The sequence below is a fragment of the Engystomops pustulosus genome, chromosome 6 (genome assembly GCF_040894005.1).
Source record: "Engystomops pustulosus chromosome 6, aEngPut4.maternal, whole genome shotgun sequence".
Lineage (NCBI taxonomy): Eukaryota > Metazoa > Chordata > Amphibia > Anura > Leptodactylidae > Engystomops > Engystomops pustulosus.
Window position 1 is genome coordinate 51,917,934 of NC_092416.1, and position 27,846 is coordinate 51,945,779.

At 40.7% G+C, this 27,846-nt stretch overlaps 1 protein-coding gene and 3 non-coding genes across 4 annotated transcripts; 3 read left to right on the forward strand and 1 right to left on the reverse strand.

Annotated features, from left to right (window-relative positions):
• Positions 1–466: 466 nt before the first annotated feature.
• On the forward strand, positions 467–19,383 carry TNFRSF4 (TNF receptor superfamily member 4). The gene is made up of 7 exons (XM_072113265.1): positions 467–616; positions 6,344–6,469; positions 8,516–8,650; positions 12,206–12,272; positions 13,382–13,602; positions 15,923–16,033; positions 17,802–19,383. Exons 1-7 carry the CDS (start codon positions 481–483, stop codon positions 17,861–17,863), a joined length of 858 nt encoding a protein of 285 aa, XP_071969366.1. The 5' UTR covers positions 467–480; the 3' UTR covers positions 17,864–19,383.
• Positions 19,384–23,017: 3,634 nt separating this feature from the next.
• On the forward strand, positions 23,018–23,100 carry TRNAL-CAG (transfer RNA leucine (anticodon CAG)). Its single transcript has one exon. It is a non-coding gene; the product is annotated as a tRNA-Leu (tRNA).
• Positions 23,101–25,787: 2,687 nt separating this feature from the next.
• Positions 25,788–25,860, reverse strand: TRNAR-CCU (transfer RNA arginine (anticodon CCU)). The gene has a single exon. It is a non-coding gene; the product is annotated as a tRNA-Arg (tRNA).
• Positions 25,861–26,093: 233 nt separating this feature from the next.
• Positions 26,094–26,175, forward strand: TRNAL-UAG (transfer RNA leucine (anticodon UAG)). Its single transcript has one exon. It is a non-coding gene; the product is annotated as a tRNA-Leu (tRNA).
• Positions 26,176–27,846: the final 1,671 nt, after the last annotated feature.

The window sequence follows — 27,846 nt, forward strand, 5'->3', positions numbered from 1 at the left end:
GCAACAAAGCCAACAAGCAATGGTGCTATAGTGACGGGGGCGCCTAAAACGCTGCAGCCTTTCCTCAATAATATTTTGCAGACCAAATTGAATTTATTTTTAATTTAAATCCATGCCCCAGGAATAATCTATTCAGCCATGTCCTGATATGTTATTATTTGCTAAAGGTGATTTTATGGTGAGTGGGCTTTATACAGTGGGTGTTATACTGGGGTTGAGGACACAGATTTTGTCCCTGTTGGTTTTGTGTGGAAGCTTTATGGTTTGTTCTCTGTTTTGGCTCACCTGATACCCTGTGTCTATAAAGTGCAGCCCTGGTCTTGCTCCAGTGTGAATAGCAACTAGTCAAAACTTGGCACATTATAGGACAATGCAAAAAGAAAGACTGATGCTGAAGTGGGACAGGCCCCGCCCCTCCCCGGGCGTATAATAAGCCGCAGTGACTGGAGCCGGGTGTGAGGTGTCACTGGAGCTGAGGACATGCTGGACGTGTATCTCGGGCTGCTCCTCCTCGGTGCTGTGCTGCCTGACCCGGCCGCGGCTCTGGACTGCTCCCCGGACCAGTACGAGGAGATAGTGAGCGGGAGAGAGGTGTGCTGCGACTACTGCGCGCCAGGTGCGACCACTACATACATGTCCATGTCATACATGTCATACAGGGCAGCGCTCACATGGACTATTACTATGTTGGATACAACTCTAGAAGTCTATGTTGTTTATAGAATTTTGTGAATACTTATTTATTCTACTTTATATATTGTGTTATCATTTATTACATATATTTCTGTAGCTCACATATCTTTCATGCACTTAACTGTTTCAGCTATTTCTATTTATATCTGTTACATCTCTAGCATTTTGTATCTCTCTTTTTTACATCTATCCATCTTAAATATTTGTACTTTGTTACATATTTTCTGCAGTCACAAATTGACTTATGATCTATCTATCTATCTATCTATCTATCTATCTATCTATCTATCTATCTATCTATCATATAACCATCTCTAGCATTTTGTATCTCTCTTTCCCATCTGTCCATCTTCCTTTATTAAATATTTTCGGCATTCCCAAATTGATCTATCTTCTATCTGTTGTACCTTCATTTCTAGCATTTTGTTCTTTCTTTCGCATCTATCTTAATTATTTGTATTTGATTACATATTTTCTGCATTCACATATAGATATATTCACAATAGATATATCTATTGTATCTGTCTTTCACATCTGTCCAATTTACTTTATTGCATGTTTTCTGCATCCTCAAATTGATCTATCTATCCATCTCTCTATTGTATATCCATCTCTAGCATTTTGTATATTTTGCATCTATCCATCTTAATAATTTGTATTTTATTACATATTTTCTGCATTCACAAATAGACCATCTAAATGTATCTCTATGTATGCATGTATCTATTATCTATCTATTGTATAATCATCTTTAGCATTTTGTATCTCTCTTTCACATCTGTCCATCTTACTTTGTTACATATCTTCTGCATTTTCAAATTGACCACATAAATGTGTTTACCTATTACATTTAATCTAGCTGTAAAGCCTTTCCAATGATCAGATACATATGAGTCTACTAGAGTAGGACCTCTCTAAGACCACCTCTATGAGCAGACCAGCACACACACAGTCCAGATTTCTCTTTTATTTTGCATACATACAGTATGAGCCCTGCACCTTAGAGGACAGCTTCTCTTAGCTGACCATAATTCTGAGGTTTTGCTGTATTTCAGTGATGGCTACAGAGCAGTCGACGTGTTCTTATTCATGAGGTTCTCACATATACTATATTTTAGGAAATAATGTATGTTTTATAGCTAGAAGAAACAGCACCAATGTGAACAGAGCCTTGTTACACTGTAGAAGTTTCTATTTTACACCAAAATATCATACATTTTTTACAGTCTGAAAGGGAAAACTTGGTGAATTCCAGTTAGTTTGTGGCCAGCAAAGGTTGTGGCTCTTCCCTTTCAAAATATGCAGTATTCCCCTTATAAGCAGACATGACAGCTTTAGTAAAAGAGGGAGAAAAAGTGACAGATCTTTCATTCAGAAATGAGGGATATAAGTCAATGCAAGTTTTCTCAGCATCATTCTTTAGCCTCTGCTCTCATCTTCATGAAACATATAAAAATGAGGAGAAAGAGGACAAAGATGACACATTTTTTGGCAAGAATTATTAAATTTTAGCTGCAACATTTATTTCCCTTGTGACTTGTGGGCACACGCTCCAAGAATAGACCACCCACTGCCACCTAAACAAGGGATACTCAGTTATGACTACTGAGGATGCAGCCAGTGTCACACTAATGTTTATCCTTGTAAATTCGTATTTAAAGTACATTTTGTGCGATTTCCCCAGAATTCGAAACATAAAACCTTCCGCATCAACAGATATCAATCTTACTGATACATAGATTTAATATTCAGCTCAGACCCATCGTCCCTTTGAACCTTCTGTGTGTGTGGGGGTGGATATTTTTCGGTTTTTAATTAAACCCAACAAGTATATTTCTGTCTGGAGATAAATATAGTTCACATTTACTATAGGGAGATATGCAGACATTGCACTTTTCATACATCATGAGTGGAAAAAAGTCAGAGGGGAAATCCCAAAAAAGATGTGACTAGTACTTTACTCACACATATAGATACATGTGCTGTGCTGCTATCTTACTTATATCATTACTATTGGATGATTGTCTAAGAAGATCTCACATATACCATGTATATATGGTGTGTGTGCTTTTAAGAAGGACCAGCATTGCTACTACTACTACATTTCATTATGAAGACAATTAGTTGTCATAGTGAGGGTCCTGAAGAAGGGGGATTTGTATTGGTCTGTATACAAAACACTAAATATGAGCAGCAGATGGACCCATAGAAATGTATTTTACTATTTACTGTATTTACTAATTGCTCTAGTGATTGTCTCCTGACTCCAGGTCCATCTCCTCCATAGTCATTTCGGGTCCCTGCACATGCCCCCATGTATTTCAGTGGGCTCATACACACGGCAGCCGTTTCCAAAGCCCTTTGCATGAGCCGACTCATTGTCATAGGCTCATGAGTCTAACAGCAGAAATTTGCTGAGAGGTTCCCTTTAAATAATACCTAAATGCTTCAACCATCCCAGGCTACATCCTCCCCGATTGCCCCATCAGTAGGGCATCAACTTATTTAGGGGGGACCTATAACATGAAGGAATAGCTCAACTTTCCATTAAGTTTAATAAATACCATATAATGCCACATTTCACATTTGGTAGCAATCTAGAGATTGTAGCAACTATTTAAAGAAAAATCTACCATTAAAATATATCGACCCCCCCCCCCTGCACTTCCTGATGCTGCTAAATTACACAGGCAGAGGGAGGAGCAAGAGAGCAGGGGGTTGGGTGAGACATGTTCTGCTCATTGTAACAGCCTGTGAATCTGTAGCACTGAGGTTGATTTAAGAAAGAAGGAAGTAATGGATAACTACTAAAAGAAGATTAACACGTTTATGGTGCATGGATCTATGATTTCTGAGGGTCTGACTACTGGGGAGCCCCAGCAATCCAGAGAATGGTAATGGTAATTGTAATGGCAGGGCAAGCATATGTCCTATTGTTCAATTCAACAGTATGAGAGTGTTGGAAATTGCACAGCTCTCTGGTATCTCCAGCACTCTCATAGATAGTTCCGCTCTCTCATAGACACTCTCTAGTGACAACAGGATCCCATTCTCTGAATCACTGGGGGTCCTGTTCTCATGATCAGTTTTGGTCACACCAGTCGGACCTTCACCAATCACCTTCTTCTCCCCTATCCTGGGGATATCCTGTGGATCGATGATTTCCTTAACACTTAGTACAATCAATTTAAACACTTTCCTTAGGGTCCTCTGCCGATTACAGTGATTTTTTTTGTGTCTGAGCAGCAGGATACCTTGAAAGTTTATTCCAATGAAATTAAATTCCTTGTGTATGTAACTCTAATAATCTCGCCCTTTAGTCTTGTTCAGTAGAAAACACTCGTAGGAGCACAAACGTCACAGTTTACATATATCATCTAGCATTTAAATCTTTAAAAGAGGAATCTTGAGGTTTCCATTTATTTCAGGGCTGGCCACAGCCTAGTAGTGGGGAAATTTTTTTCCACTGTATAAATCACTCTACAGGAAACTGAAAATACCATTCAATATATAAAGTGTTCTCCAAGAGTTAAAAAAGGGAACCTGTCAGAAGGAAATAAAAAGAAAACCCTACAGTACTCAAAAGATACAGGGGTTTTCCAGCTTTCTGACACTCGATTCCCACTGTTGAGCTGATTCCTGCTGATTCTACGTAGGTGTTAATGGAGCCTGGAGATACTTGGGCTTATTTGCGTAATTTAAAGCCTTTTTTCTTAAATAGAAGGGTATAGTAAGCTTAAAGAAGAGAAGATCCTGCCAGAGGGGGCGTACACCAGTGTGTCAGTGTGCTTGGTGTACAATCCTATATCCTGGTGGTAGATGATGGAGCTGTGGTGGCCAAAATCCGCTTTTGGACTTCCATCAATCTGATGTTTATGACCTATACTAGGAATAGGTCATCAATATGTATGCATTGGAAAACCACTTGGGGTTGCCCTACCAGTTAGCTCACTTTCCAGGAGCCTATCTCTTTGATCATCCCATTTTTGCCATCACCAGACAGATCAGTGATTTCCTGCAGCAGTCACTATCTTGTAGGAATGTTATCACTTCCATAAAGTAAAAATCAACTGGCAACGACCAAATGTATTGGCACTAGTTTAATGGGGCAGTTAAAGGGAACCTGTAAGGAGAAAATAACCTGATAAACCATTACCAGTATGTTGTCAAGCAGATTAACATTATCCAGATCTTGTTTCACTCATGGTCCAGTGTTGTTGCATCCTTTAGAAAATCAATTTTGAAGTGAGGTGTAAAGTCACAGAAGCAGAGTTTAGCACTGAAGTCACACTTGCCCTGGCTCACTGTGATTGGTGGCCTTGTATCTAGGAATATAAGTCTAGAAGTCCATGATGTCAATCAAGGGGCTTGTTCAACTGAGGATTAGAATTGATCGGACCACAAAGTTTGGGGCTGGGTTCAGCTCAAGAGCCCCCCACAAAACCTTTAATCAGTAACCGAGAAGCACCACAGGGCACCATATTCTCTCCATTTCTGTTTACTTTATACACTTCTGACTTCCGCTGTCACTCTGACACAGTCACCTTCAGAAGTTTTCAGTCATTGTTGGCTGCATTTGGGAGGGTGATGAAAACACCTATAGGGAAGTCATAAACAAGTTTGTGGAATGCAGCGAAGGTAATAACCTCCTACTTAACATGGAAAAAAGGAAAGGAATGGTCATAGACCTATGGAGGCAAAAAGCAGCCCAGAAATCCTATCTTAATCAAAGGTAGGGCCATCGACCAGGTCCATACCCATAAGTATCTTGGCGTCGTGATCAATGGTTCGCTAGAATGAACAGGGACATGGCACTCAAAAAAGCTTCCTCTAGAGCAGGGGTGGGCAATTAATTTTGCAATAGGCCACATTGGATTTTGGAATAAATATACTTAAAGGAAACCAACCACCTGAAAAACATTACAAAACCTATTAATACTCACCTCTGCTCCTGTTCAATTTGATCCCGTTGCTGTTCATCACTAATCTTCAGGATCACGAGAGGATCACCTACAAAAGAAAGTTATAATTAGCAGCACGGAGCACAGGGACAAGATGTCCGTCGCTCCGGCCTGCTAATTATGCACACCCCCGCACCTCCATCGCAGGGATCGAGTTCAAGCGAAGCCCAATCGACAGAATTTGGCAGGTCGGAATTGCAGCAAGTTAATTTTCTTTGCAGAAAACGGATTACACCAATTGCACCCAAGTACTACAACAACAAAGCACAAGAAGTGACCGGTATTGGCCGATCTAAAGCTAGATGATGAGGTTCCAGAACTCCTTTATACAAAAAGCCATCAATTTCTACAATAAATGAAGCAGCAGTCAAATCAACTTAATTACCAACCTCTTCCACCTCCCCCATAGGCATATTGTACTTCTCATTTCTAGTTCTACGTATGTGTTTCTGTCTATGTCTGTGATTTTCCTTTTTGTATACTACATGCCGGAGCTATGTACACCTCCATTTCCTCATGGATCAATTAAGCTTTATTGTATTGTATTGTCTGTCCGTTTTTGTGACAGCTTCTCTTTATCTGCTATAAACTTTTTTTCTGTGTGCTGATCTAGTTATGTATTTTAGCGTTGCCCCTCTGTATACATTTTTTGTGACATTTTATATTATTATTATTATTATTTTTTTTAGGTCAAGCGATTTCAGGGCCTTGTACTGCATCAAATAAGGCATCAAAATGTACAAACTGTAATCCAAACCGCTACAACCCAAAGGGTTTCAGAGGTCACTGTAGTCTGTGCACCAACTGTAACAAAGGTAAGCCACAACAGAAGGAGCAAGGAAGCTCACTGTGTACACCGTTAGGGATTTGATGCCAATATGGTAGTGGTTATTTCCACTCAAAGTTCCCCAGGACATAAAACTATTTCAAGGAACATCTGAAACTGAGGTCACTTATTAAACAGTACAATAAAATACAACCATATTAATCCCTTGGTTTGGGAAATGTTTTGTAATAGTGGTCTAGGCATAGTAAACAATAGTCAAGACACAGGTAAAAAATATGTAACCCCTTCACGCTTTGAGTAGAACATGTATGACGCAGAGGTGCGGGGGCTGTATGAAGAGGGCTCACAGACTGAGCCCTCTTCTTACAGAGGCGGGGTTTGCTGCATATTGCAGCAAACACCCCCCAGTAATACCCGCTATCGGTGCTGGCACAGATTTCTGGCATTAACTCTGCCGATGCCACCACCAGCATTTCAAGGCACTTGGTAGCCACCATCTTTGTTCCAATCATCACTCCCCAGAATGTCATCAGGGAGCGGTGATCGGTTGCTATGACAGCCTTGGGTCTTTGTCAGACCGAGAATGCATGGCATATGCAGTTTTGTTACAATGAGCCAGTGGCTCATTTAAGAATTCAATATACTGCAATACTACTGTATGGTAGGAACGATCAGACCATCTAAGGTTAAAGTACCCTAGAGGGTCTAAGAAATAGTAAAAAAAAAAGTTTAAAAAATAATAAAAAATCAAAAAACCTAAAAAATCGAATCACCCCATTTCCCTAAAACTGATATGAAACGTAACAAACAGTAAAAATCACAAACATGTTAGGTATCAACGCGTCTCAAAATGCCCAGTCTATCAAAATATGAATCCCATAACAGAAAATAGCGCCCAAATGTCCGAAACACCAGTTTTACACCATTTGCAATCACATAAAAAATGTAATTAAAAGGTTGCACAGTCCTCAAAATCACAGCAATGCAAACATCAGCTTGTTTCGCAAAAAATTACACATCACCCAACTCCATACACCATAGTATGAAAAAGTTATTAGCGTCAAAAGATGGTGAAAAAATATTCTTTTTTTGTGCACATCGTTTAATTTTTGAAAATGTAATAAAACACAATAAAACCTATATAAATTTTGTATCACTGTGATCGTACCAAACCAAAGAATAAAGCAGAGGTGTTGTTTGGAGCGGTAAAAACTGAGCCCACAAGAAAGGTACGCAAAATGCGTTTTTTGCCTATTTCACCACATTTGTAATTTTTTTCCAGCTTCCCAGCATGGAATAATAAATAACATAACTGAGAAGTACAATTTGTTATGCAGAAAATAAGCACTTGCCCAGCTTTGAACACTGAAAAAATGTAAAATTTGGGATTTTTAAAGGTGGAGAACGAAAAATTAATGAAAAAAAAAATTGCGTCCTTTAAGGGGTATTCTCCTCTGGAATTTCACATTTACTTAAATGTATCTACCATATACAACATATCTTCAATTGGAAGTTCCAGAGTGAAGATAATTTCCCATGAATGTAACCATGTTGTCCTGTAGAAACAAGACAGCTTTCGTTGGATACAACCGCTGTTGCTGCCATGATTGCACAAAGAAACAAATAGTTCCTGCACATGAAATTCCCAGGAGTCAATGCACATTCGTCCTGTGATAATGAAAATTGAATCTAGGTGCTCAGACTTCTCAATAGTGCATGTGCGCCCACCACAGCCAGAGTGATGGTGGTGGTATCAAAGGGCAGCTATATCATTTCTAAGGGACATCCTGGTGACATTTATGGTAAAATTATTTTCACACAGATTCCTTTTTGTAATAACATTAAGTTGAATAAATGTTTGAATATGTCAAATGAAATGTGAATGTCTAGATGAGAAGCTACTTACAACATCCTGGGGAGGAGGGTCTTCTAGTGCTGGGGGCTGTTCAAGCACTTAGTCCTAGAGCCCAGTTCAATAATAAAGGAGTTAATAAAAGTACCAGAAGAATAGATCTGGACATCACTTTTTCATGTTGTAATAAATCATTTATTGCCTTCTCCTCTCACTTGACAGATGAAGGGAGCATTGTAATAAAGCCCTGCACCAGGGACGCTGACGCCATATGTGGGTGCCCTGAAGGAAGTACACCAAGGAATGAGCACAATACCGCCTGCCGATGTGACATAGGAAAAGAGATTGTAAATAACAGTATGTGGTATCAACTGTTTTATAGATTGATATTAGTATCCAGGGGCGTAACTAGGAGAGGCAGGGCCCTACACAGGGCCGGCTCCAGGTTTCAGTGGGCCCCTGGGCGATAGAGCCTCAGTGGGCCCCTTAACAGTGAACTCATGTGGCGGCATGGCCTTACCACCTGAGATCAGACAAAATCATATTTCAATTACATAGGCGACAAGGATGCCGTTGCTGATGTAATTACATTTTCTGATCAGGGGCATAACCAGCAGAGGCTGGGCTCCATAGCAGACCATTGAAGGGGATGGATGCATGTTTTTACAAAATCACAAGCATTTTTACATACATATAGTATATACACAAATTTACAACATACATACACACGTATCCAGTATATACAGCATACACACACACATCCAATATATACACACACAGCACATACGCACAGATATACACTCGCATCCAGTATATACAACACATACACACAGATATACAGCATATAAACACATGCATCCAGTATATAGAGCACATACGCACAGATATACTGCAGATATACACACGCATCCAGTATACACAACACATACGCACAGATATACTGCAGATATACACATGCATTCAGTATATACAGCACATACACACAGATATACAGCATATATACACATACATCCAGTATATACAGCATATACACAGATATACAACATATATACACATACATCTAGTATATACAACACATACACACAGATATACAACATATATATACACACACACACATCTAGTATATACAACACATATGCACAGATATACACACATCCAGTATACACAGCACATGCGCACAGATATACAGCAGATATACACAAACACATATACAGCAGAAATACACATGAACACATATACAGCATACAAACACATAGATGCATTTACATTTGTAGCAATTATACTCACCCCAGTAGGAGATCGCTTAGGTGAAGGCGGACAGGCCTGTGAGTCACGCGGATCGGTTAAGGGCAGACATGATGGGCCCGGCGGGGAGGCCGGGACGGAGGAGAAGCTCGCAGGCTGGGCTGGACGAGAGGACACTGGCCTGAAGAGAGGTGCGCTGGCCGGGATGGAGGAGAGGCGCGCAGACAGGGCAGGACCGAAGGATTCTGGCCTGGTCTGGTCGGAGGAGAAGCGCGCAGGCCAAGCCGGACGAGAGGCAGCTGGCCGGGTCGGAATAGAGACGCGGGATGCGCCATGTCACATGTGAAGTGTGCAGGGCAGACCGGTCAAGATCCTTCAGGAGCAGTCAAGGGACAGGCCGGGAGTGGATGGGTCATACTTTGCACCCAGGCCCGTCCCACTACCTCCTAAGCAATCAGTAGTAGGTAGTGGAACGGCCCGGGGGCACGTAATAGAGCTGTTGTTTCTCATAGATCGTCGTGGTGGGCCCCTGTGGAGCTCTGGGGCCCCGGCACTTGCCCAGGTCAGCCGGGTGCTGACGCCGGCTCTGGCCCTACAGTGGGCTTCTGAATGCCCCCCCCCCCCTTCCCGCTTAAAAAATATATATATTTGTATACTCACACATGCGAGTTACCATCACAAATGTATCCACTCATGCGCACACATATAGATCCTATACACACACATACAGTGCCATATACAAACATACAGCATATATACACACCATATATACATCTCATATATGTTTTATACATATTTTGCTGTACAATGTGCAGCATAATATGTATATAATTGTGCACATCCTCTACTCCTTAATGTGTTAGTACGGATGATGGGACCCCCTGACACTGTGGGCCCCAAAGCAGCTGCTATGGCTGCTAGCACTAACATTTAGGGCTTTTCAGCAGAATATGACACGTATGTCACTTGAGTTATGTCCATCTCATAGCCCCATCGGAAGAAAAGGTGGCAGCATATCTGAAACTCATTTCTTATTAATTCTGTGGTTGTTTTAGTTATTGTTTTATAGATTAAGGCTCTCAAATATGCATTTGATCAAGATAATACATGTTAAAGTGATAGATAGAACCTCAGTAGGCCCTTTTGCAGGGAAGTCACGTGACTGCATTAAAAATTCATAAACGAAAACCATCCCCTGTTCCCTAAAATATTCACTAGTTTATCATCCTAAACAGCCCCCTCATGGTTATTTTATATACAGCCCCCTCATTGTAATTTTATATAAAGCCCCCCTCACTCCCTATGGATTAATTAGATACAGCCCCCCTCACCCCTATGGATTCCTTATGTACAGCCTTATGTGGGCCCCCCACCACCTCTGGGCCCCTGCACTTGCCCAGGTATGCCCAATGCTTGCACCAGTCCTGCAGACACAGATGAAATCTTTTCTGTAGCCCCTGCCGTTCCTGAGCAATTAGTGTGCTTACACCCTATACACTAATGAGGCTCTGTACTGTCAGGTAGGAGGTGCTAGGCTTGAGCCCTGCATCACCCATCTGACCGTAGAGAGCCTAATTGATATATGGGATGCTAAATGATCCCACCCAGCACCTATCAAAGGAGCAGAGGGTGCAGGTGAGTGCTAACAGAAAAATAAATAGAGTATAAAACATATATAAAAATAGCATATTGTTAAGAATAATGCTGTCAACATCATACTAGAACACCCTCTTTTATTTAAAAATCCATATGTTTTACTATAAAAAAGTATGCAAAGCCATATGCAAATGAGTTAACGAGTCAGCTGGAGGGGGGGAGCATCACTTCAAACATTCGTATCTTGGATTCTATAGCATTTAGAACACATCTAGACACTCATCTTCCACAGCTGGCTTTCCCAAAAATGTCCTAAACTGCCTGTATCTCAAGCCTTATGAAATTTGGGAGATAAGATTCAGATTTGTACGATGACTCCAGATCCATGGTTCTTGCTACAAAGCTCAAGATATGAGCATCTGTACTGAAGCTCCCTCTACTAAAAGTGACTCCTCTCAAGCAAAATGGGACTCTTCTCATCTAATTTGCATATGCCTTTCTAGGAAATTATTTTATAGGGAAACGGACACGTTTAACCTAAAACAGGGAATGCTAGAAAAGATATTTCTCAAACTCAAAGACAGTAAACATTTGATGAAATTAGAAATTGGATTTCTTCTGAATTTCTGTAATTGCCAGGTGTATTGATGATGGCTCTGATTTGAAATCCTGAAATAGCTCTTTAATAACTGAGCAGGCATTAAAAACGTATTCAGTCATCTATCTGAGTCTTGTAAAGAGGAAGTATCACCATCACGTGAATTGTATAAAATAAGGAAGATATTCCTACGTGTAATGGGACATGGCCAAGTAAATTTACCTTTTTTGACAATAAAACTATTGTTTGGATCAGGGGTAGGAGAAAATCATTTGGAAGTCTATACAGAATTATCAACTTAAAAATAAAGCTGCTATGTTATGTCATAGATTAACTTCCTAATTATGGCTGGATATGTGTATAATATACCAAATGAGAATAGGGTTTACTAGTTAAATTGTTTGGCTCTGGTTTAGCTCTGTGTCTGTCAGTGCTTGGAATCACAAGGTCACTGTAAATCTTCTATTTTCTAGAGTGCCTGCCCTGCAAGCCTGGATATTTTTCCACTAAAGAAAACAGTGTCTGTCTTCCATGGACAAAGTGAGTAGGAAAGTGGGGTTTTTTTGCATCTGTCTTAATATCCCAGTTATAATTGTGATAACAATGTGGTCCGGTGCAAGGACAGCGCAGAATACAGGTTTGCTTAGCCCCAATGACAGAGAGAGATGATTGTTTATCTTTACAATTATCCTGAAATATATATGTTCATTTTCATTATAATAGGCCCCTCAAGCCCAGCAGGTCTCTGTGCCATTTTTGCTGGGTGCCAGTAGAAGCCCTGCCTTAAAGAAAACCTACCACCATGGATCTACCTATTAAGGTAGATCCGGTGGCAGGTTCCTCTAATGCAGTGGTGGGTAACCTTTTAGAGTCTGAGTGCCCAAACTTCAACCAAGACCCACTTATTGCAACTTCAAATGGAAAGAGGATCCGGCACTCATAATTGTTGCTGTAGCAGCCTGTGGTAGCCTCAGGCTTTTCCTGTGCACCAGGTGAGGATAATCATCACCCTCTGTGAGCTGGATCAACCACGGATGTTAAAGTAAGACCCACTTATTTATCGCACAGTGCCAACACAGAAATTTAATTTGAGATTTATACTCCCTGCTCTGTCACATCTTTCATTCATATCAGCACCCTGAGGGCATCAATAAAGCAGAAAATTTGGATGAACATTGTAGCTTTCCTCCAGGGTCCCACAGTAAGAATTGTCAGGGCTGGAGCAGGAGCTACAATGACGATCCAGATCTGTCCGCACCTCCCCACTCCTCCAGTAGTCCCAGGCAGCACCGTCACTTTAAAATAGCTCTGTGCACAGCAAGTCCTGGGCTGTTTGGGACTGCAGAAAGATACCTGGACTCCTCTCTGGTGATGGCCTGGCTGCCCACAGAAAGGGCTCTGAGTGCAACCTCTGGCACCCTCTCGCCATCACTGCTCTAATGGAGTTGGCAGAGCTGGGGCTACACTGCACGCACAGCAAGCCCCAGTAGCCTCTTGCGTTCCCCCTACCAATCCATCTTCAGCGCGCAGCTCCTGGCAGCTGCCCATACTCATCTGCGTAACTGGGTTCTGTGCATGCGCATTGGAATTTCATTTCCTATTCTGTATGGTTATGGTATTCATGATTCTCACTTTGCACATTTTTGTAGCTGCAGTGCTATGGGCGACCAAGTAATAGAGCAAGGATCTGCCACACGAGACGTGAAATGTGCCAAACCCAGTCCTTCACGGGAGGCTGTTGCAATTCCTACCACTTCTTCGCTGCCTTCCTCTTCCACACCCAGAAGAAAAGTAACCAGTCTTCAGAATACTACAACCCACATCGTTATCACTACCCACCCCTCTGCTCCAAGCAAACCTTTTGACTGGAGTAAGTATCACATCATGAGTTCTTGGCATTTTCTACTTTTTGTATATGTACAAGAATAAAAAAACATGTTCTGTCAAATGTTACTAGATCAAAGCTACAAAAACTATTTTTTTTCTTCTTAATGGGCTTTTCTATATACATTTTTAACTGGAAAATCCTTGTGTAACTCCTAACGCAGTAATTTGAAGGAAACCTACCATGAGGAATCTACCATCAGAATTACATCTGTTGCCAGATTCCGTGTACCTACATCTGCCCTAATCTTTATTTGACAAATCTAATCGACCTAATCAAACTTTTAAAAAACGTTATAAATGTAAATTGTAAATTAACTGGGGAGGCTAAAGGGGCATGGAGTAGCCTGCCTGGGTGCCGGGTTCAATGGCTATTCCACATCCCAGTCTCTGCACGCACAGTAGCTCCGACTCCTGTAATATTGACGTGACACACAGGTGCGTGACAGTCCATATCACCCAGCGTCTTCGGATAAAAGAAGAGCGCACCAGAACGTTCAAGTTTGCGTCCCTGCAGAGGGGCATCTGAAATAAGAGGTGCACGCCAGAATGTGCAAGGGGTCATCCCTGAAGAGGCTACTGGGACGTGGAGTAGGGTCTGCACCCGGCACCCAGCCAGGCTACTCCATGCCCTAGTAGTCTCTCCAGATCATTTACATATTACTTTTATAAATTTAAAAAAATTTGATTCGGTTCTAAGATTAGTCAAATAAAGATAAGATACAAGGAATCTAACATCAGATCTACTTCTGATGGTAGATTCTTCATGGTTGGTTTCCTGTAAGCAGTAACTTATCCCTAACTCCCTCCTCTGCCACAGCTTTCAATGACATCGGCATCCTATGGACACCAATACCTTTGTTAGAAGGGAAGGTCAGTGTAGCTTCCCTCTAGGAACATGAAGTATTGCAGGGCCTGGAGCAGCAGTTCCAATAATAGTCTTTTCTCCTTCTCACTCTTCCTGCAGTCCCAGGTGTCCAACGCTTTAACATAGTGTTAATCACATGCTGGGCTACCTGCTTTAGTCCTGTCTGACAAATTCATGCCCATGCGTGCCATAGGTTTGCCACCGCTGGTGTATATATAGACCATACATAGAAGACAATTAGACATATTTAATTGACACATCATAAGAATTAATGGAAAAACCCAATGTGGAATCTGAACAAAGAAAGGAATTAGTGGTAAGGTTTAGCGGCAGATGGAATTGTATTTCCTTTTCAGCTGCTTCCTCTTACATTTAGCCTTTACTTATGCAAATATTATGTAGCAAGTCTGGAGATATTAAGTACTGATGTTTTCAATGGGAGAAACTGAGTCATAAGAAAAAACTCTAAAAACTGTCTTGTATAAGGACTACTCACAGTTTCCATAGTCTCCTTCTGGGAGAGACCAGAATCTTATAGTATTACTGAATTTGCTACAAATGGGGAATATTAGACAACGTAAAATGGAACTTTTACTTGTTGATGAATAAGAAAGATGCACATTTGTTGTTAAAACAAATAGAAAGACTTGTAGTAGCAGTGAGTGTATGGTGTACATTGTAAATGCCCTTACGCCTCGCTCATGACACAGCGCACCTCGTGACTTTAGCGTGTCTATAAGCACGGCGTGTTAACCACATCACAGTGTTACAGTTTGATGTCTGTCATCTAGCATAGACATGGGAAGTGACAGGGATGATATGTCATTAACTTCACCCTAATCTTGGGTTACATAAAGAGTATCATAACTAAAAACATACAACTGATACAACTCCTAGATTATTCATTGAGTAATGCCAATTCACCTGCTCCACAATTCATAGAGGTTCACTAGATGTAAGTAGAGGTTTGCATTAAATGTTCAGCACTGCAGTACCTCCCCTATATGGCCAATTCAGACTCCATGATTGTCCTAAGATGTCCAACATTGCAAGTAGAGCGGTATGATAATATAATAATATTCCCCCCTAAAAGTAATTAACTTTGTACATACAGCATTTTATGGGGCAGATACATTCCTACTCTTAATACACATTTACACAAGAGCCATTTCAGGACCCTTGAAGGTCCTCCAAAGGTCCTGAAACAGCAGATTGAAAGCAGGCAGAAGGAACGCATCCTCCATTCTCCAAGAAGCTTGATTCTAGTACCATATGTAGGAAGTGATTTCTAGACTTGTAGGGGCTATAATATTCATACAGCCCAGGGCCCATGGCAATCTTAATCTGCCCCTAATGGGAAAACAAAAAGTTTTGGGTGTTTGGATGTAATCTGTGTCTCTGTTTATGTTGTAATTAAATATCCTGTTTTATTCTTTAGCAACTCTGTCATTAATTTTCATCGGAGCCATCCTGCTTATAGTATCTGCTGGAGTAATCCTCACCATGATAATGCAGATAAATCGTAAGAAGATGAACAGAGGATTCATTAGTAAGTATTGTTAGTGTTCAATAATCGGAATCATCTAAAATAGAGAAAATAGCCGAAACAGAACAGTAAAAAAAAACTTACTTTACAGCTTTATGTTATGGTTTCAACTGGTCTCTGCCTAAATTGTTTGAAATATCTGACCGAATGTGACACATCTGTGTTTCACAAACCTAAACCCCTTGGGGGGCATTTATCAAACTTCATTCATTTTTCTTTCAATCTTTCTTTTTAGGCCGTGTTCATTTTTATTCAGTGTTGCACCTGATTTGTCATTAATTTCCAGGTGTTTGATGTGTAAAAATGTCACAAATCCATTGAAAATTGGCACAAAAAGTTGCCTGACTTTTTTTTTTTAGGTTTGTTCTTCAGTCAAATTTGTATATAAGTCAGAGCCAATTTTTTTTATTGTCCTCTGTGACAATTTAATTTTAAAAATGTTGGATTGTCATCAGAACCAGGATTAAAAATAAAACTTCATTACAGACACCTTTAATAACTGTTACAGATAATCATTGTAGCCTAGGACTAAAGTACAGTAATATTACCAACATCCAGAGGTCCGTTTGGCTTTAGGGGTAGGTTGTAAGTTGAGGACTGCCTGTACTAATAGGTTACTAAAAGCCTTTTGGGGCCTTCCTAAGGGTGTGGTGACGTGGTGCGTTCTTGGTCTGTTCACGGTGCATTTTTAAACACACTAAAATTGTGTGTGTTTTTGCATGTTAACCTTGCTGGTTTGAATCCATTTTTCTTAATCTGTGAAAGGATTGTAAACCAAGCACACTGACATACAGGTATGTGCTTCCTCTGGCAGGATCTGCTCTTCCTTTAGCTTCTTATGCCCTTGTTTTTAAGAAAAAAGGCCTTTAAAAATTTTGTAAATTAGCGTGAGGGACTCCAGGCTCTATTAACTCCTATGGAGCCTGGAGCCCCTCAGTCTCATTTGCATAATTTTAAAAGCTTGTCTTTTGTAAGAAGCTAAAAGAAGAGCAGATCCTGCCAGAGGGGGTCAGTATGCTTGGTTTACAATCCTTGAACTGGTGATAGATATCCTTTAAGCAGTTGTAAAAATGAAGAAAATAAGATTCAGCCAAACTTATGGTAAACATGCAAAAACGCATGCGCACCATGTGACCGCACCCTTATCAAAAACAGTGCAGTGTGTACTATGTGCAGTTGCATTGCAGACACTTCTTAAATACATGTGCAAGCAGTTTCCACTGGAAACAACGTGCAGAGTCAGACAGAAAACTGGCGCAGGGGCTTTAATAAATGTGGGCCTCTGCTTATGTTGCAAAATTGTGGTGCAGACAGAATTGTGGTGCACGTCAGTAATAAATGTGGCGCAAACTCCGACTAAGCAGTGTCATGCCCCCTTACATGCACATTTTTTCTGTCTTGTCGGACACAGACCATCTGCGGCATAAAACTGCACAGACACTTTATAAATATATGTACAAGCAGTTTGCACTGAAAAAAAAACATGCAAAGTCAGACAGAAAACTGGCGCAAGCTCTTTAATAAATGTGGGCCATTGATGTCAAGGGCAGCATCTAAGTACATGTTCACACACTGCGTTTGAATTGCGTTTAGAAACACAATTCAAATGCAGTGGGGAGGAGCTTCTGCCGATCAGAGATGCTTTTAGACCTAAGCGCTAATCTACACTGGACTACTTCACAACCTTACTGGGAAGATTTGGGGTTGCCCAATTTGAGATATTTTTCAGTTTATACAGTTACTTATCCTGATATATTCTGTTTCTTGGCAGGAGGTGAGAGATGCAGAATTCCTGTACAAGAAGAGAGCACACCCAAGGATTGTCCTGCATAGGGGTGTCAGGAATGGAGGACAGTTTATGGGGCACTTACTTCTCACTGGCATCCAGTGGCTTATACTCTACAACCCAGTTCAGATTGAAACTGTGACAACTGTGTGGCAGGGACTGACTGTAGATTTGTTGCTGAGAATTTCTCTTAATTGTTAAAATGTATTTCCTAAAAGGTAACCCTCTTTAATAAAAGGGGCTTTCCAGTTTTGGAAAATGTTATTGGTAGTATGATGAAAGGTTTTTTTCTAATATACTTTCTGTATTAATTCCTTGTGTTTTTGTTATATCTGCTTGCTCTCATTTATTGCTTACTTCCAGTGGATAGAAAACTGTCCCTGGCCATGTGATGTCACACAGGTGCACGACTCGTTATATCCATGGTCATGTAATGTCACACAGGTGCACGGTTCATTATATCCATGGTCATGTGATGTCACACAGGTGCACGTCTCGTTATATCCCTGGCCATGTGATGTCACAGAGGTGCGTGTCTCGTTATAACCATGTTCATGTCATGTCACACAGGTGCACACCTCGTTATATCCATGGTCATGTGATGTCATAGAGGTGCACGCCTTGTTATATCCATGGTCATGTGCTGTCACACAGGTGCACGCCTCATTATATCCATGGTCATGTGATGTCACATAGGTGCATGAATCGTTATATCCATGGTCATGTTATGTCACACAGATGCACAGCTCGTTATATCCATGGTCATGTGATGTCACACATGTGCATGGCTTGTTATATCCATGTTTCTTTCTGTATTAATTCCTTTTGCTTTTTTAAAACTCTGCTGTAATTCATTGCTTACTTCGTGGATAGAAATTTGTTTCTGGTCATGTGATGTTATACAGATGCACTGCTTGTTCTTTCCATGTTCATGTGATGTCACACAGGTGCACGCCTCGTTATATCCATGGTCATGTGATGTCACACAGGTGCAAGGCTTGTTATATCCATGGTCATGTGATGTCACACAGGTGCAAGGCTTGTTATATCCATGTTCATGTGATGTCACACAGGTGCACGGCTCGATATATCCATGTTCATGTGATGTCACACAGGTGCAGGGCTTGTTATATCAATGTTCATTTGATGTCACACATGTGCATGGCTTGTTATATCCATGTTTCTTTCTGTATTAATTCCTTTTGCTTTTTTATATCTCTGCTGTTATTCATTGCTTACTTCCAGTGGATAGAAATTTGTTTCTGGTCATGTGATGTTATACAGATGCACAGCTCGTTCTATCCATGTTCATGTGAAAATCACGAGGAACTCATAAAGAATCTATATAACTATTCATTTTACAGACAATAACATTAATTTGCTAAAAACCAAGCAATCGCTTTAAGAACTGACTTTAAGAGACTTTACACTGATTTTTGTTCTGTTTCTGGGTTTATTTTTGTATTATTGTTATTTTGTACATAGTTTAAGTAATCTGGAACAAAGTTACCTCTTTCACATGTTAAATAATGTCATGCTAAATGATGCATCGTGGGTCAGAAATAAACCTGTGATTTGTGTTTTCCATTATATTATTTAATTATATTATTTTGTAAACGGATGTTGACAGCAATGTAATTAGAAGAATCTCCTCTTCTGAGCTATTGTGATGCGTTTGAAAACGCATGCGTTAACCAAACAAAATGCGTAAGCTATTTGAGTGCGTGAACATGTGGCTCTTGCACGCAGTGTCTTGTATTGTGTAAATGCCGATCGCAAGTGTTTCTACAGAAATGCACATGATATCAAACCAAGGTCCACCTCCAGGCCATTGTGTGAGGCCGTGGTGACACGTTACGCTAGCATTGCACTTATAACGTGGCACTTGTGCAAAGCTGGCGGCGGCATTTAGAAGACGGCGGCACGTGGGCGCCTTTCTCTTGGATCCAGTCGTTGCTCCCCAAGCATCATTGTAATGAATACTGTGCAAAAATGCCATTTAGTGCAATACCGTAGTGTTTCAGTATATGGTAGGAACGATCAGACCATCTAGGGTTAATGTACCCTAGAGGGTCTAAAAAAAACTGTAAAAATAAGTTTAAAAAAAGTTTTAAAAATAACAAAAAAATGTCAAAAACCTAAAAGTTCAAATCACCCCCTTTGCCTAGAACTGATATAAAACGTAATAAACAGTAAAAATCACAGACACATTAGGTATCTCCGCATCCCAAAATGCCCGATCTATTTAAATATAAAAATGGTTATTGCTAGCGGTGAACCACATAATGGAATATAGCGCCCAAATGTCCAAATCACTTATAAAATTGAATAAAAAGTGACCTAAATGTCACACAGACCTCAAAATGGTAGCAATGATCCCAGAATGGGACGCACAAACAGGGATAGAGAAAGGGTGGGCACAGATAGCAAAATGCATACTGAGTGAACAATGGAGGGAGACGTATTTTAGGATAATACACCACGCTTACTTCAGTTTTAACCTCGCGAGGACGCAGGCGAAGCCAGATAAATTAGTCGCTTGCCCGAAATGCTTGATTCCAAACACGGACATATGGCATGGACTCTGGTCCTGCACTAATATCCAAGACTTCTGGAACCAAATTAGAGATCATATACAAGATAAGTGGAAAATTAGATTACCCTTAGACCTATCACTCCTCATTTTTCATGATATAGAAGGGGACGGGAGTCGAGAAGAGGAGTGGAGAGTTGGCACAGATTTACACGCATTCATATTATCAGCAAAGCGGGTGATTATGAATCACTGGATAAAACAGTCTATGCCAGTGGTGGCGAACCTATGGCACGGGTGCCAGAGGTGGCACTCAGAGCCCTCTCTATGGGCACCCTTGCCATCACACCAACGCAGAGTTCGCCAGACAGGACTCAAGGCCTCTTGCAGTCCCAGGCAGCCCAGGACACTAGAAGGAAGCTACAATGATAATCTAAACTTGTACTCCTTCTTTCTACTGTATTGGTGTCCTCGGGTGCCTATACAATTTAAACATGTGACAGCGCAGGGACTAATAAGTTACTGCTTAAATTTTCGCATCGGCACTTTGCGAAAAATATGTGGGTTTTGGTTGTAGTTTGGGCACTCGGTGTCTAAAAGGTTTGCCACCCCTGGTCTATGCCATCTATAGCAGAAGTTGTAGCTCAAATGAGATACTTAGTGCGATTGGATAGATTGGAAACAATGAGACACAAGGAAAAGCAGACAAAGAGTTTCTTTCGGAAATGGAAGACCTTCATTTCTACGCACATGAATAGATCAGAAATAATAGAGCTGATGACTCCTTTCTAAGTACTAAGGAACCCCCTGGGAGCCCTCCAAATCTTATAAAGCCAGAAAACAGGTTGTCAGGCAGAAAAAGACTGCAGCTCGAAATGAGCACGTAAAATGCTAAACAGCACGTCCCCCAGGGATTTGGACAGTGGGTCAAGGGAAAAGAGGAGCAATACAACACCCTTCTCCCCATGCACTATCCGGCAATATTATACAATATCGTGTCTTATTGTACTCCTATTAGATATACACATATACATGATAACATATAACTGCATAAATACTGTTGCTGTCACACTGTCTTTCAATGTGTTAGCAATGAAACCTCGGCTCATTTTGCAAAAAATGACACATCACACAGCTCCGTACACCGACGTATGAAAAAGTTATTAGCGTGTTTTTTGTACACATTTGTTTAATTTTTGAAAATGTATTAACCCCTTTCCGACGTGCCAAGCCCTTTCCATAGCCGGTAAGTCTTTGCTGCATAACACCCACCGTTCGCCGTCGGTAGCTTCAAAAACATGGCGGCGCATGGGGAACGGCGATCCATCACCATGACAGCCTTGGGTCTTACGAAGACCCAAGGCTGTCTGGTTTTAACCCATTCATTACAATGTGCTAATTGAACATTGTAATGAATGAGGGGGAAAATCCCCATATACTGCCATGTAGTATGGTAGTATATGGTAGGATCACACAGACAACCTAGGGTTAAAGTACCCTAGGGAGTCTGAAAAATAGTAAAAGTTAAAATTAAAAAAATTATAGCAATTAAAAAGTCTCAAAAAATGACACCACCCACAGCTCCGTACACCGAAGTATGAAAATGTTATTGGCGCCAGAAGATGGCAAAGTGAAAAAAAAAAATTTTGTACAGGAGGTTTTTATTTTTGTAAATGTATGAAAACATTAGAAAACCTGTACAAATTTGGTATCCCCGTGATTGCACCAACCCAATGAATAAATTAGACATATCATTTGGGGTGCACAGTGAAAGCTGTAAAATCCAAGCCCACAAGAAATGGCGCAAATGCTTTTTTTCCACCATTTTCACTGCATTTGGAGTTTTTTTCCCGCTTCCCAGTACACAGCATTGAATATTAAATACCGTCACTATGAAGTGCAATTTGTTACGCAGAAAATAAGCCATCACAGAGCTCTTTATGTGGAAAAACAAAAAAGTTATAGATTTTTGAAGGTGGTGAGTGAAAAATGGAAGTGAAAAAACTTAAAAGGGCTAGGTCGTTAACGGGTTAAAACACAATAAAACCTGTATAAATCTGGTATCATTGTGATCGTACCAAACCAAAGAATAAAGTAGATGCGTTATTTGGAGCGCACGGTGAAAGTCGAATGTGATTTTTTTTTTCAAATTTTTCCACATTTGGAATTTTTTTTCCAGCTTCCCTGTACATGGCATGGAACAATAATGTGACAGAGAAGTAAAATTTGTTACCCGCAAAATAAGCCCTCGCACAGCTCTGAACACGGAAAAATGAAAAAGGATTTTTGAAAGTGGAGAGCAAGAAATGAGCGAAAAAAAACCTGCGTCCTTAAGGGGTTAATGCTTTGGTCAACTCATGTGCATGTGTTTAGATTATAGAAAAGTTTTGCGTTCTTTAAATATTTATGTATTACACATACATTGCGTAAACCCAGGCTAAATAATACAGTGCTGCATCCCCATGCTGGGAGTGAAAATAACACATACACAGCTGCCATGCCCTGTAGTCTATTATTATATGTTCCAATCACTACAATTACAGATAATCAACACCCTGTATGTATAAGTCTAGGATGCAGATAGCAGGACACTATACATAACCAGCTAGTAACTATCTGCTGTCTGTGTCATACTGTGTTTTCAATAGTTTCTCTCAACACACATGCAGTCAGGATGGCCGAGCGGTCTAAGGCGCTGCGTTCAGGTCGCAGTCTCCTCTGGAGGCGTGGGTTCGAATCCCACTTCTGACAGTAACATTTTTTTTTTTTAAAGAACTATAAGAAATGTATTACAAAGGCTATTTAATATATATTGTATAAAAAAGTCCTATTTTATATATATTTTATAAAATTATTACAAATGCATCATATATTACACACAAGCAGACTGTGTAATCATAAAAAGCTAAATCATTGCTCAGCAATAATTGGTGGGATACAGAACTCTCTGTTTACACATAATACCAGCCCAATCAATATAAAAGTCTTATTATCCCCGTCACATATTATTCAGCTTACAAACTTCATGTAAATTGCCTGGGTAGACGGCTCAGTATATCAGCGATGTGTGACTGAAGGAAACCATAGACAAAAGTAACTGCCGAAACCCGGGATCGAACCAGGGACCTTTAGATCTTCAGTCTAACGCTCTCCCAACTGAGCTATTTCGGCTGTGTAGTGTGAGATCTTTCTGTGCTTGTTTCTCTGAAACCATTTCACTTATGTTACAGGTTTCCTTGTTTTTAATGTTAATTATATTTGTTTGCATGTTTATTTTTTTAACTTTTGCTTATAAATAAAGCTGTTTGACTCTATACAATACATAAAATAATATAATAATCATATAATACATAATACAGACCTTAGTTCATATTTGCATTTGCTCCATTACAGAAACACAAATAAGCCCCCAACCTGCGCCATTACAGACACCAATAGACCTTATTGACTATAATCTGGTCCCTGGACACGGATGTGGCTACAGACCCCAATGACCAAGGGCCAGGTCACATCTTCTGTTTCATACTTCCCATTAATAACTGATAACTAACGGATCATTTTATATATTTTGGTGTCCGATAGTATCTGTTCTATTAGACCTGCAGTTACGTGAGTGGATAGACGGACACATACAACAGAATTTTTATTCAGTCTGCAATAACGGAAACCCCTTTCTGTCTTATTTTTAACACTGTTTTCTATGGGTAACGAGATTTAACCCTTTAAGGACCTCGCACTTTTTTGTTTTTTCATTTTTTTTACTCCCGACAATCAAAAATCTAGAACTGGTTTTTTTAACCCCTTCCCGACGCGCGCCGTACTAGTACGGCACGCGCCGGGTCCCGGTGCATGGAGAGGGCTCGCGGGCCGAGCCCTCTCCATAGCCGGTAAGTCTTTGCTGCATATTGCAGCAAAGGCTTACCGGTAACACCCGCGATCGATCGCGGGTGCTTTCACGGCGATCGCCGCCGGCAATGCTGCCGGAGGCTTCAAAAAGATGGCGCCGCATGGGCGTAACGGAAAATAGCGTCCAAAGTCAAAAATGATATTTTGGAAAATATAAAAAAATTTATAAAAAGTGATCAAAAGGTCGCACAGTCCTAACAATGATAGCAATGAAAACGCCATCAAAAGTCGCAAAAAATGACACCACCCACAGCTCTGTACACCAAAGTATGAAAAAGTTATTGGCCCCAGAGGATGGCAAAATCAAAAAAAAAATTTTGTACAGGAGGTTTTAATTTTTTTAAATGTATGAAAACATTATAAAACCTGTACAAATGTGGTATCCCTGTGATCGTAGCAACCCAAAGAATAAAATAGACATGTCATTTGGGGCACACAGTGAAAGTTGTAAAATCCAAGCCCACAAGAAAATGTTGCAAATGTGTTTTTTCACCATTTTCACTGCATTTGGAATTTTTTTCCCGCTTCCCAGTACGCGCCATGGAATATTAAATACCGCCACTACGAAGTGCAATTTCTTACGCAGAAAATAAGCCATAACAGAGCTCTTTATGTGGAAAAATAAAAAAGTTATAGATTTTTGAAGGTGGGGAGTGAAAAATGGAAGTGAAAAAACTAAAAAAGGCCAAGTCGTTAAGGGGTTAAACTTAAAGAGCTCTGTGATGGCTTGTTTTCTGTGTAACAAATTGCACTTCATAGTGATTGTATTGAATACTCCATGCCGTGTACTGGGAAGGGGGAAAAAAAATGTAAAAAGCAGTAAAATTGGTGAAATAATGCATTTGCAGCGTTTTCTCGTTGGCTTTGAATTTACGGCTATTTGCGCCACAAATAGCATGTCTGGTGCGATCACAGGGATACCAAATTTGTATAGGTTTTATAATGTTTTCATACATTTACAAAAATTAAAAATACCTAATGTGTTTGTGATTTTCAATGTTTATTTATATTTATATCAGTTCTAGAGAAAGGGGGGTGATTTGAATTTTTAGTTTTCTTTATCATACATTTTTTTAAAAACTTTTTTCATTTTTACATTTATTATTTTTCAGACTCCCTGGGGTACTTTAATCCTAGAGTGTCTGATCGATCCTACCATATACTGCCATACTACTATTTTCCACCTCATACATTACGATGTGCTGACGTGCTATTTCGTCACGGTTCGTGAAAGGGTTAAATGTGACCCAGAGTGGCCAAAGTAGAGGAATTAAAAAAACGGATGATTATAAAATAACGAAAAGCCAAAAACTAAAACCCGAACGCACATGTGGTAACCAGCAATAAGAGCACTTCGCCATCAGTGTAAAACATTCCTTTCAGTGGTTATAAAAGGATTTCCACTTGGGGAATAATAATATTGTGGCAGAACCCCTTATATACAGAATCAGTGGAAGCAACTGCAGTTATCCATAATCACCCATTGTCTCTGTTCTGTACATTCTAATAGGCAAAATTTTTGGATTGCCTCCCACCCCAGATGGGACTCGAACCCACAATCCCTGGCTTAGGAGGCCAGTGCCTTATCCATTAGGCCACTGGGGCTGCACGTTTGATTATTGACTGCTGTGATCTCTACAATAGCCTTTGCTTTACTATATCTGAAAAGACCTGTGCAGATTGACTGCCCCCTGCTGTCAGCAGCTTCCATCGTCAGGATGAGGAGGACTGTGAATAGAAGGGAGGACTCTCATTGATGGGCTCATAACTACAAATCATAGGAAATGTTCTGTGTTCTATTGGCACAACTTATATGCAATACAAGCAGGAGGCCACCTGGTAGCGTGGCCGAGCGGTCTAAGGCGCTGGATTTAGGCTCCAGTCTCTCTGGAGGCGTGGGTTCGAATCCCACCGCTGCCAATTGTTTTTTTCCATTCTTACCACTAGATGTCGCTAATGTCTCGTTTATCTACGGTGCAATAGAAACCACAGCCTGAATTTTGTCATCTTATTGGAGCTTATGTAAGTTTGGGTTAAGATTTATATATATATATATATACCAGCCCTTATTACTCTGAAGTCTATCTTTTCAAGTCAAGGAATGACTGAATGACAACAGCAAATTACTTTGCCATTAGATCACCTCCAATAGTAACTCAGGAAGCTGGGCCATAGGTTCTGGTTAATCAAAGTGATAGATGAACACAGCATTTGGCATAGGAGGATGCTTTGCCAATTTACAATTTTATGAACATATTTCTTCTAGTCTGAATGAGGCTGTTTTCACACGTGGCGATAACGCGTGTCCGGTTTCCTCTTGCCACAAAAAAGTCTAGTCCCCAGTGGCGGAGTTGGCATATACAGGAAGTACCCCCCCATCCCCTAGCTACTATACACAGACAGGTCTTCCTACCCCAACTGGTACTATATATAGGCAGTCCCCCCCATCCCCCATAGGTACTATATACAAGCAAGTTCCCTTCACCCCCCTAGCTACTATATACAGACAAATCACCCCATCCCCATAGGTACTATACACAGGCAGGTCCCCCTACCCCCACATGTACTATATACAGGCTGGTCACCCCATCATGATAGGTACTATATTCAGGAAGGACCCCACCACCTTCCCATAGGTACTATATACAGACAGGACCCCCCTCCCTCATAGGTACTATATACAGGCAGGACCCCCCTCCCCCATAGGGACTATATACAAGCAAGTTCCCTTCACCCCCTAGCTACTATATACAGACAAATCACCCCATCCCCATAGGTACTATACACAGGCAGGTTCCCCTACCCCCACATGTACTATATACAGGCTGGTCACCCCATCATGATATGTACTATATTCAGGAAGGACCCCACCACCTTCCCATAGGTACTATATACAGACAGGACCCACCTCCCCCATAGGGACTATATACAGGCAGGTGCCCCCCCACACCCAAAGGCACTACATACAGGCAGGAACCCTCAACCCAATAAGTACCATATACGGATAGCTACCCTTGGCTACTATATTAAGACAGAACCCCATAGTTACTATATATATATGTAGCAACCCCTTTGGGTACTATATTTAGCCTTGTAGAAAGAAACAAAAAATGGCTCACCTCCTCTTTTTCTCTTGCAGGCAGTGCATCTTCTGTGTAATGACACAGGTCACACGTGATGATGATGATGTCATGCTGGACTGTGTCGTGCAGAGCGATGCAGATCATGGACAGGTCTCTCCTGCATTGCTCTGCCTGTCAATTACAATGGTGTCTTGAAAACACAGATGTGATTGATTTTCTGGTAGTATTTCTTGGCCAGCAATCTACCTCACTTGTAGCCTCTGATATCTTACCTCCTTGCGTGGCCCCGCAGTGCTCTTCGGCTATTCAGCCTGTGCCCACGAATGCGCAGTAACGTGGCTCACTCCCAAAAAGAGCAAGAAGTTACTATGCATGTATATAATAGCCAAAGAGCAGTGGGGACGCGCCCAGAAGGTAGACTTGGCGCTTGGCTCAACTACTCCACATCCCTTTTAAAGCCCCCTCCCATATTGATATAATGCCTTACCCTTATGTTATATTATATACA

Excerpts from the sequence above, each read along its gene's own strand:
- TNFRSF4 (XM_072113265.1), top strand. The coding sequence starts at position 481 with ATGCTGGACGTGTATCTCGGGCTGCTCCTCCTCGGTGCTGTGCTGCCT. Across the intron at positions 617-6,343 it reads CTGCGACTACTGCGCGCCAG|GTCAAGCGATTTCAGGGCCT; the intron begins GTGCGACCACTA and ends TATTTTTTTTAG. Across the intron at positions 16,034-17,801 it reads GATGAACAGAGGATTCATTA|GAGGTGAGAGATGCAGAATT; the intron begins GTAAGTATTGTT and ends GTTTCTTGGCAG.